The sequence below is a fragment of the Ictidomys tridecemlineatus genome, chromosome 3 (genome assembly GCF_052094955.1).
Source record: "Ictidomys tridecemlineatus isolate mIctTri1 chromosome 3, mIctTri1.hap1, whole genome shotgun sequence".
Taxonomy (NCBI): domain Eukaryota; kingdom Metazoa; phylum Chordata; class Mammalia; order Rodentia; family Sciuridae; genus Ictidomys; species Ictidomys tridecemlineatus.
The window spans coordinates 165,338,721-165,350,365 of NC_135479.1; the positions used below are offsets into that span (position 1 = coordinate 165,338,721).

At 36.9% G+C, this 11,645-nt stretch overlaps 1 protein-coding gene across 4 annotated transcripts in view; it reads left to right on the forward strand.

The window, feature by feature from the left end:
• Impg2 (interphotoreceptor matrix proteoglycan 2) overlaps positions 1-11,645 on the forward strand; it is an 88,221-nt gene that overhangs the window by 55,670 nt on the left and 20,906 nt on the right. For all 4 annotated transcript variants that reach the window (XM_078044320.1, XM_078044321.1, XM_078044322.1 and 1 more), the window contains exons 11-13: positions 606-850; positions 4,815-4,900; positions 11,272-11,575. In XM_078044320.1, the coding sequence (XP_077900446.1) occupies positions 606-850; positions 4,815-4,900; positions 11,272-11,575 (635 nt within the window). The remainder of the gene's footprint in view (positions 1-605; positions 851-4,814; positions 4,901-11,271; positions 11,576-11,645) is intronic.

Below are 11,645 nucleotides of genomic sequence, written 5' to 3' on the forward strand. Positions count from 1 at the left end.
TGTAGTTTTCTTTCTTTGAAATGTCTTTGTCTGGTTTCGGGATCAGGGTGATGTTGGCCTCATAGAATGAATCTGGAAGAGCTCCTTCTTTTTCTATTTCTTGAAATAACTTGAAAAGTATTGGAATTAATTCTTCTTTGAAGGTTTGTAAAACTCTGCTGTATACCCATCCGGTCCAGGGCTTTTCTTGGTTGGTAGTCTTTTGATGGCTTCTTCTATTTCCTCCTTTGTTATTGGTCTGTTTAAATTGTGTGTATCCTCCTGACTCAGTCTGGGCAAATCATATGACTTAAGAAATTTATTGATATCTAGAAGAGAGAAGGCTGGTAGTGAAGAGAAACGAGTTGGCTTTGAAGGAGAAGATAAAGGTAATTCTTCAGAGCTAATTGTGTGGCTTCATTAGAACTCTTGCTTTGTTTTTTAGAGCTGTGACCTCCATTCTTTGGAAAGGAATGGATGGCAAAATGTTGCCCAGTGTCAGAATTTTGATGGGATTCATATCTTTGAGATTCCCTTTTAGGTTTAATGTTTGCTCTTTAAGGATTCAAAGCTTCTTTCTTTGTCCTTCCTGAGTTGGACCTAATCTGTTCTCTTTTCATCCACAGTGGTTTAGACGTTCATTATGCAGTTACCTTCAATGGTGAGGCCATCAGCAATACCACCTGGGACCTAATCAGTCTCCATTCCAACAAGGTGGAAAACCATGGCCTTGTGGAACTGAATGATAAGCCCACTGCTGTTTATACAATTAGTAATTTCAGAGATTATATTGCTGAGACCCTGCACCAGAATTTTTTGCTGGGGAATTCCTCCTTGAATCCAGATCCTGATTCTCTTCAGCTTATCAATGGTGAGTTTGATATCCATCATGAAGTCTTATATATAATTTTAGTTTGCTCTGGAAAAAACTAATTTCCCTAATTACATGCGGTTCTGAGCCTTCCTAGACTACATAAGACAGGAGCTATCTTGATACACATGGAGCTTTAGTCATGCTGCAATCTTGGATAGAGTAATTAGGATTTTGGTGGGGGTGTGGGGGAATATTTGTAGCTAGGAAGGTCACAAAGTGGGGAAAGCAGAGAATAGCAAGACATTTAGAAATAGTTTGGAGAGATTAGAGCAAAGTATTTTTTTTTTAAAAAGGAAAGTAGTACCTGGAAATATGAATTGAAACAGACTGTGGGTTAAAGGCAACCAAGGATGAACTCTCTAGAGGAAACTCAGCTGGTTGAAGCTTAAAAGCCAGAGAGTAGATGAGAGAAGCAGTTCAGAATAGCTGATGGGCGATCATGGTCAAAGAAGAACTGGGTCCGGAGAATTCAATACTCTGTTTGAATTCAGATGGCTATGGTGGGCTGGCTCTGATCCATAATGAGCAGGTGGATCCAGGATCATCAAGGAGAGGGTGACTGTTCGGGATTTGGGGACTAAAAGTGGCCCAGGTGACCTGGGAATACAACTTGCTTAGAGTTGTGCTGCTAGTTCTTAACATCTTAACTCATCAGGACACAAGTCCTGTTAATCTACTTGCTACTTCATGTTTGCTTCTCATGATTTCTTCACTCATTGGTAGTTTAGCTTTTAAAACTTCAGCAGAGTATGTTTACTGAAGTGACAGGATGGGGCACATACCAACTGCCAAAAATAAAAATCCATGTGTGAGAGCAATATTAATAATAATGCATTTTTATAGCTTCTCCATCTCCCACAGAGTTTAAAGAGAAATGAACCTGTATTCTTTTTTAAGAGAAAAAACTTTAGACAAATTAAATTTAACAGGTTAATTAAACAAAGAGTGATTTTTTTTAGTAAGATAGCCCCTAGAAGACTTTGTAAAATTTTGTAAGACTCCAGGGTTTCCATATGGTTGGGTAATATTTATAGATAGAAAATGAGAAATGATATATGGCAAATGAAAGTGAGGTATAGAGATAGATGGGTTGGTTAAAAACAATGTTTACCTTATTTGATAATTTGATGGAAACTCAGTCACTGTGACTGGATGACACTTTGCTACACATTACAAAAACAAATTCCTGAGTTAGGTTTTCATTTTGTTTGTATACTGAGTTAGATTGTAGCTCTGTATGTAAGGACTCAGGTATGTGAGTTCAGAAGCCTGCATAGGCCAAATTTAGCTTATTTAATATCTTTCAAATAGTGACCACCTAAGCCTTTGTGTGTGTATGTGTGTGTGCATGTAAATAAACAGACAAAAATGGACACTACAAACCAGAGAGTCTTGTTGAGACTATATAGGAAAAACAAATAGTTATTAATAGAGGAGAATAGAATAGATTAGGGAACCAAGATTTGGAAGATTGGGGTTTGAAGAAAAAATATTTAGAGAGAAAGGAAAATCTTTTCTTTCCAGGTAGTACTAATTTGTGTGTGTGTGAGTGTGTATGTGTGTGTGTGTGTGTGTGTGTGGTGTAGGCTTATAAGAATGTATTTGTGACTGTATCAGTGAGCTTTCTGTTGCTTTGACAAAATACCTGAGAAAAAACAACTTAAAGGAGATCAGATTTATTTTGACTCACTGATTCAGAGGTTTCGATCCATAGTCAGCCAGCTCCATTGCTTTAGGTCTGTGGCAAGGCATAGCATCAGGGCACAGACGGTGTAGTGGTACAGAGCTGCTCACTTCATGGTGGCTGGGAAGCAAAGAGAAGATGAGGCTGGGGACAAAAGATACCTTTTCAGTGCCCCCAGTTCCTTCCTTCCTTGAATGAGGCCCCACTTCCGACAGTTTTTACCACCTCCCAATAGTCCAGTCAGTTATGAGCCCATCAGTGAATTAATCCACTGATGAGATCAGATTCCTCATGATCCCATCACTTTCCAAAAGCTCCACCTCTGAACATTGCTGCATTGGGCAACCAAACTTTCAACACATGAGCTTTTTGCAGACATTCCAGATTCAAACTGTAAGGTGTGGTGTGTGTGTGTTTGTGTGTGTGTGTGTGTTTGAGAGAGAGAGAGAAAGAGACAGAGACAAACACATTGATTTACTGTGTGTGATATGTGATATGATCCCTTAGTACCCAAGTAAGATTTTTAGAAAGTTACTCGGCTTGACTAAAACTTCAAGTTGCTTTACAACTATTTTGGCTGCCAGACTAATGTTGTTTTTTTTTTTTTTTTTTTTTTTAATTTGACACACTGTGCTGAGGAAGTCCTTTTAATGAAGGACTTAGAGCCTTAAGATGGAGAAACCTTTCTCTTCAGTGGGTGATAGTGACATAAAGTTATTAGTTCTAAAACATTAGAGAGTATTTGTATTTTGGAGCAGGGTGGGTACTCTGGGCTCCCTTTTTCATAAACTCCTTTTTCTTTGTTAAATCTTGTTGGAATATTTGGGTCATATGAAATATCAAATAGAAAAGAAACTTGTAATCTGAAACTGGGGGCTAACCAAGGGGATAGCATATGGGCGAAGACTTCAGGAATGTGGATATGGGGTTGAAACAGAGAAAAGATACTTATGAAGTAAAGACGTCAGAGGGATTGAAACCTAAACTGAGCAGATAAGTGCAAATACCAAGGTCAGCAACCAGGAGGTAGGAGTATGCCATGAGGATTAATGGATGCAGTAGGCAAAGTGGTTGACTAGAAAGCTAAATCTACAAACAACATTGTAAGATCTTCCTTTTATGTGGAGCCTGGAAGTAGAACTACCTCCTAAAAGGTGTCCTAAAAAGAGTCATCAACTCTCTTAAAATTTGGAAGAAAGTTCAACAAATGTTTAAGATATTCAGTACCAACTTATTCGAGTGTCTTGATCTTTCATTAGATGTAGGTTTTAATTACTCAAAATTTTGTTCCTAGAATACATTTCTATTGTTATACCAATTTCAGAGTTCTATACTTTCTAGGAAACTTGAATGTGATCATCCTCGATCTTCTATTTCTCATAGAAGATGGGAAAATTATATATACATTTGAAAAGAATTTTGGAAAATATGTAAGCCAAATAGAATTTTTGTTTCTGCTTGATCCCTCTATGGCTGGCCAGTGGGTACAGGTGAATAAAGAGACCCTGCTCCTATTTTAGCAGCATACACTAAATCTTCCTCCTTATAATCACCACTTTTTAGCTTTTATGATTCCTATTCTCCTTCAGACAAAAAGCCCAATTACTTCTTTGTCCATGTTCATATATATATTGCTTTATAATTTCCAGTTTGTATTTTTTCTCTATAACAGTGCTTCCAAAAGAGAAACTCAGTTTTATTAATATTTATAGCTTTAACTTTGGCAAAGTCTATGGTAACTAGCAAAGATTCAGTAAATCTTTGTTGAAATAAATTATACAATCTACTCTTTTTTATTACCCTTTATTATTATTACATAATAAACCTTTTTGGTTTTGAAGACCATTTTTCAAAGTCTCTTTCTGGCAAAAAGGGAATATTTTTCATACTTTTTCTACCATTCTTACATTGTTCTAATGAATTAAAATGTTGGTTTAGTTTTCTTAAAATGAAAAAAAATCAGCTTGAAAATAACTGTTTCTTAGGAATCTGGAAAAAGAGTGAAAGCTGTCATGAGGAAGAAAAGGAAATAATATGAGGGTCCTAAATATAATAATGGGAAGGATCTTTGTTTTATGTTAGATTCTTATAATTCAGATAGATTATGCTAATATAAGTAAAATACCTAAACAATGTTGCAAACATTTTGTGAGTCTACCTCATCTGTTCTGCTAAAATCTAAACTATAAGGAGGAAGAACTTGGTTTTTAGTTGTTGCTGCACTTCAAATAAAATAGTGTCACAATTAAATGCTGTTTACTATTGTTCTTTTCTCAGTGAGAGGAGTTTTGCTTCCCCAAACTGAAGATCTAGTTTGGGACACCCAAAGTTCAAGTCTTCAGACAACACCTCCATCTATTCTGGTATGTTTCTATGTCTTGCTTAGACCCGGTTTTTCTCCTTTGTGTCCTCACCTGCTTACTTTGGCATCATGAGCTTCTCAAGCTGTTCCCATTGCAAATATTCTCTTGCATCATCCCTGGAACATTACTCAGAATTGTCAGCTCATGGGTACTAAGTGTTGGTTCAGAAAATTTAAGCTTTCCATGGTAGTTAAATGAAGTCTTACATTGCCAAACTCGACACATGGTAGAAAACTTAATATTTATGGTTCATACTTGTTTGGTGATAATTAAGCTATATGTGTCCAGTGAGTTGTTTTCAAAGTTATCCAGACATAGTTTTTATAGATAAGAGTATAAATTGATGTACAAGTTCAGAATATAGACTTTAATTTCAAGGATTGTATTGAAGAAAGTTTGGACACCAAAGCATATAGAATAGTGTGTGAGTGTGTGTGGAAGGGAAAGAAGGAAGAGTAAAAATATCAACTAGCTGACAAATAACAGGAACTATAAATCAGGTCTCCTTTTCAACTGGATTGAAAACACTTCCATTTGCACATCAACAGCGTGGAATGAATTTTACTTTCTGTTCTTACTACCAACTCCAGGAGGAATTCCTCTTCCATCTCTACATCTCTAATTTCCACTTCACTTACAGGGAAGCATCCAGTAGAAAAGAAAATAACATCCTTGAGTGCAGTTAAAATATTCACAGTGCAGCCACAATGGCAGTGCCCTACCTATCTATAATGACTACAGGGATCACTTACTATCACAGATACCAGAGGGGGACTCCTCATCTATGCTCCCCACTTCTTCTACTTTCTTAAGACTTCTTTTTGTCTCGTGTCAGCTGTATGAAATACTTGTTTCTTGTCATTAAGCCAGCAATGGAAATTGGAAAATCTGCCCCCAATTCATTTGATCATTGATCTATGTAGACAAATCTTCTACTTAGCAATAGAAGAACTCAATTTTGAAATATGGAATCTCTGGAAAGAACCTTTTCACAGAGTTCCATTTTGGAGAAAAAAAGGATGGGGATATTGACATCAGAGTGTACATTCATTTGGTGTTTGTTTATTCATTCATTCAAATATATTTATTTTGTACTTTTAATGTGTCAGGTGCTGGGGAAACTTAGATGAATAAGGTGTGGCCCTGCCTCCCAGAATTTTCCAGTCTGGTAGTAGACAGACTTCTAAACAAACAAGTCGATGCAGATGCTATCCTGGATGTCCATCCGAGTGCAATGGCAGAGAGAGATGAGGGCACCACTTGTTTTAGCTCCTTCTAATCACGTTCAACCTGGGACTTCTGTAACCACATGTCTGTGATATTTTGGAATCATGGTGTCCAGACAGGATTCCTATAGCAGGCAGAAGTTGCTAACTGGAGACCAGCTGGCTACATCTAGCTGTAGACATGCATTTTGCAATGAAGTTTTAAAAATAAACCAACAACTAAAAATTAGATTTTTACATGAAAATACAGATTTCCAGCTTCTTTTGAAAACCAAGAAGATCTGATGTTATTAAATTCACTTTTCTTTGTGTCAGAAATGGCTGCTACTTTAATGATGGCAAGCAGTGACTAACTGGGCTTGTTGCTCATTTATGTTGCTGTGGTTCCCTTTTTAAACAAATTTTATTGTTGGTTGTTCAAAACATTACATAGTTCTTGACATATCATATTTCACACTTTGATTCAAGTGGGTTATGAACTCCCATTTTTACCCCGTATACAGATTGTAGAATCACATCGGTTATACATCCACTGTTTTACATAATGCCATATTAGTGACTGTTGTATTCTGCTGCCTTTCCTATCCTCTACTATCCCCCCTCCCCTCCCCTCCCCTCCCCTCCCCTCTCATCTTCTCTCTCTACCCCATCTACTGTAATTCATTTGGTTCCCTTTTCATTTAAGCCAAATCCTTACTTTAATGAACAGTGATAACTGCAGAGCATTCATTAACAATTTAGGAGACATTGGAATATTTAAAATTTTTTTATTGATATGTAATGATTACACATAGTTATGGGGTACAGTGTGATATTTTTATATATGTATGCAATGTGATCAAATGGGAATGAATTATATCATCACCTCAAGATTTTTCATTACTTTGTGTTAGAAATATTCATATCTGTCTTCTAAGTATTTTGAAGTATACCATATTGTTAACTATCATCACACCTCTGTGCTACAGAAGACTAGATAGTTCCCTTTAACTGACTTTAACTTGGATCCTGTTAATCAGCCTCTCTCCCCCTAACTATTGCCCCCGGTCCTTTCCCAACCTCTGGTAACTATTATTGTGCTCTCTGTATCTATGAGATCAACTTGTTTAGCTTCCACATTTGAGTGAGAACATGAAGAATTTGAGCCATTAGAATGTTAATGAGTGATAATAAGATATAAACAATTGTGAATTAGAAATGTCTGGTCTGTCTTCCCTCCCTCCCCGCTCTCTCCCTCCCTCCCCCTTCCCTCCCCCCTCCCTCCCTCCCTCCCTTCCTTCCTTCCTTCCTTCCTTCCTTTCTTCCTTCCTTCCTTCCATCCATCCTTTCCTCTTATTTTAGCAAGATTTTTACTATATTACAGAAGTGAGTTTTTAAAAAATAAATTGGATTTTTAAGAATTATTTTAGAGTTAGGGATATTGCATGATTGAATTTGGCAGTTTTCTGGCATCCCACTGTGAAAATCTTCATTTGTTGTACAATAAGTATGCTTTCTGTAGTAGTAGCAAGCTTTTTAGCTGGCATTAGCAGATGTGAAACTGGCCAATATAATATTAAACTTGTCAGTATACTACATTGAATTTAAAAAAGAATTCATAAATTGAATTTGTTACTATGGGAACATCTATCGATATAAAAATAAATGAAGTGCTGCTATTCCTGGCATGTATAATATTCACCTTTGAAAATGTATAAGAAAGTTTCATTACCAAGCAGTTTTTTTTAAAAATTGTAGTTGTAAATAGACAGCATGCCTTTATTTTGTTTATTTTTATGTGATATTGAGGATCGAACCTAGTGCCTCCCATGTGCTAGGCAAGTGCTCTGCTACTGAGCTATATAGCCCAAGCCCCCATGCAGTTGGTTTTTTTTTTTTTTTTTTTTTGGTGCTGGGAATTGAACTCAGCGGCACTCAACCACTGAGCCACAACCCCAGCCTTATTTCGTATTTTATTTAATGACAAGGTCTCATTGAGTTGCTTAGTGTCTCACTAAGTTGCTGAGGCTTTGAACTCATGATCCTCCTGTTTCAGCCTCCAGATCTGCTAGGATTACAGGCATGGGGCACTATGCCCAGCTTCCATGCAGTTTTTTAAAAAATTTTAATGTTTAGTTTTTAGTTTTCAGCAGACACAACATCTTTGTTTGTACATGATGCTAAGGATTGAACCCGGGCCGCACGCATGCCAGGCGAGCACACTACAGCTTGAGCCACATCCCCAGCCCCTCCCATGCAGTTTTTTAAAAGTAGTATTTATTTGGAATAGATGATCTTCCTTCCTTATTTGAAAAGTCCTACTGCTTACTTTTATACTTCATGTTACCTGTTGGTAACTTGAGTCTTATTAAAGATATTGTTCTACTTTTACTTTTTATAAAATTAAAAAGCATTTATTTTTTATAAAAATTATGTATTACAAGGTTCAGGGTCTTGCCCAAGTTTCCATAGCTATGAAGTAGACATGGCTACTTAGAGATGCTAAAATACTCTGCTTTGAGGACTTCTTTTTATTGAGAATTCAGCTGCTTTTCTACTAAGCATCAGGCCCTGTCTGATGGAACTCAATTCCTGAAACATGGGCTAAATGGCTTATGATATCTCATTTGAAAATTTTTTAAAAGCATATTTGGAATTTTCAAGAATGTGAATCTTCCTGACCTGGATGGAAGCATGAGTTGCTTTGACACATATCTAGAGGTACTTTTAGAAAAGAGGACAAAAGTGAATTCCCTGATGTGGTGACATCATCATCACCCTAGCTACTTTTCTGAAGAAAAGAACTTGGTATTGAGCAAATGGCTTTCTTACTTTCCCCCAGAAATATATATATATATATAATTTTTGAACCTAGAAATAGTTGGTAGGGAAAGAAGAAAGGAACTTCTCTTTATATAAAAATAGCCAACCTATTCCATAGAGCAGATGTTTAAACATTAGAAAATGTCCTTTCTGTCTCCCTCACTTTTGTGTTCACCTGGGTCTTGGAAATGATAAGCCTAAATGCCTGATTAGCCAAGTCTGTTCTGGTTTCTCCTTTGGGAATCCTTTCACCATCTGGATATATGCACTCAAAGATACCTCTGAATGAATAGCCTGTGGTAGTGGGGAAATCACAGGAAAATCCAGATGCTCAGCTTCTAGTTCTGATTTTTTTTGCATTTTTGGGCAACATTGGGCATTTCACCTCCATGAACCACAATTCTTTATCTTTAATAGACATGATAGGACTATATGATTCCTAAGAGTCTAATTCTAAAAATTTATTGACCTTTGTTTTGCTCACACTTGTGCATTCTCAGCCCTTCCTCCCACATAAGATTTTTATAATCCATAGAATGGCCTGGTAAAACACCTGAGCCTTTGGAAAAGACAAGTTGCTATTTTCACTTAATTTTTTTTCTCTCTCACATTCTAGACTGTATCTTATATTTATCTGAAATTGAACTCTTCTCTCTCCATCAGGTCTATTCTTAAGGACAGAGGATAATTTAGATCTGATAGACAAAAATATGAGGCAACTCTGTGTGTCTATTTGGTGCCAAGTTATGTAAGAGCACTACATCCAGGCCAGTGATTTGCAAGCTGCCTCCACTGTGTGCAGTTATTTAAGGTGAATTCTCCTCCAGATGATAATATACTCTATTCTTAATATACTAAAATTTACTAGGTAAATGCTGGAAGTGGTTTCCTCATTTTAGTCACTTTTTCACTGCTGTGACTAAAAGGACCCAACCAGAACAACGTAGAGGAGGACAGGTTTATTTGAGGACACAGTTTCAGAGGTCTCAGTCTGTAGATAGTAGGCTCCACTCCTCGGGGCTCAAGGTGAGGCAGGACATCTTGGTGGAAGAGTGTGGAGGAGGGAAGCAGTTCATATAATGATCAGAGAGCAGAGAGAGAAACTTTATCCGCTAGATACAAAATATATACCTCAAAGCCACACCCCCAATTTCTGCCTTTTCCAGCTACACCCTACTACTTTAGTTATCACTCAGTTAATCCCTATCATCAGATTAATTAACTGATTGGGTTAAGGCTATAACCCAATCATTTCTTCTCTACACCTTCTTGCATTGTCTCACATGAGAGCTTTTGGGAGATACCTCATATCCAAACCATAACCCTCCTGGATTAGATCCCACCTATTTGTCTGACTTGGGAACCAAGTCTTACTATCCTCAGGTTCACTTCAAATGAAGGATTCCTGAAGAGGGAATTTATTATCCTGTAATCTTTCTTTATAGCTCATTTGTAGTTGCATCTAGTCATTTGAGGATGGCTTTCAGCTTCCTCTTTCTTTACAATACAGTACACTTCTCTCTAATACAGTTCATTTACTTCAACATTAGACTCCAGTGTTAATGCCACTGTAGATTAAAATATATCAGTTCCCACAAATGCCATGTCTGTTTTGCTTTAACATCATCATGATACTTTTTAATGTAGACTTCCCTTCATAAGATTAAATATTTACATGGTCAAGGGTTGTATTTCTGTTTAATTCTACTCTTGAAGCTAAATGTTTAGAGGAAATCAATTCCACATTAGTTAAAAAGTCACTAGAAAGAGAAATTTGTTATTTTGTAGGTGTGATGCCATTTCATGGGCCTGGCTGTTTATTTGAGATAGATCACACTTTAATGTGGTGACTTTTCTGATAAAAATGAAGGATCTTAATTGTCTTTCAGAATAATGAATGAAATTGCTAATTGCTTCTTCCCACTGTGAGCAATGGGCTTAGGTCTTTGCTGACAAATTATAGATTAGTAATTTCTATGAATTAAAGACATTTAAGCTAAAAACATGGGGAGAAAAGAACTATTAAAAGCAAAAGAAATAGTATTTTCTCCCACAAATTCACTATGTAGGTTTTTTTAAATAGATGCTCTCATTTGTGTCCCTTTTACAGGTGAGTTTTGAGCGGTTACATAGTTTTTCTCTAGGTTCTCCAACCCGTAAGTGGCCGAATTGGGATTTGATATCAGGTGTTTTATTCTGGAGCCCTTATCTCTCTACCCTCTAATTTTATGCTGCCTCCTTTTTCCTAGAAAATCCAGGAATCTGGATAGATTGGTGGTCTTTAAAATTATTTTTATGTGTGTGTTTTATGTATGATGTGATATAGCCTTTTTCTCCCCCCAGGACAATACCCTTCAAGCTGAATGGCCCTCAGCAGATGAATCTATCCTCATCAATGCTTCACCACTTGATTTCAATTCCGGTCCTCCCTCAGCCACTGGAAGGGAATTCTGGTCAGAAAGTCCTTTGGGCGATTTAGTGTCTACACCTAAATTAGCCGTTCCCTCGAAGGCAGTCCGTGGTTCTTCCCCGGAAGTGTTAGAGGTTAATAGCTTGACTCTTCATTCTGTCACCCCAGCAGCACTTCACATTGGCTTGTCTGTGGCTTCTGAGGAGAGGACATCTGGATCCCACTTATTAGAAGATGGTAAGGACTTTTAATCACTTTTCATGCTTCTTTTTAAAAATTTTATCTATTTTTAAAAGTTTGTATTGGT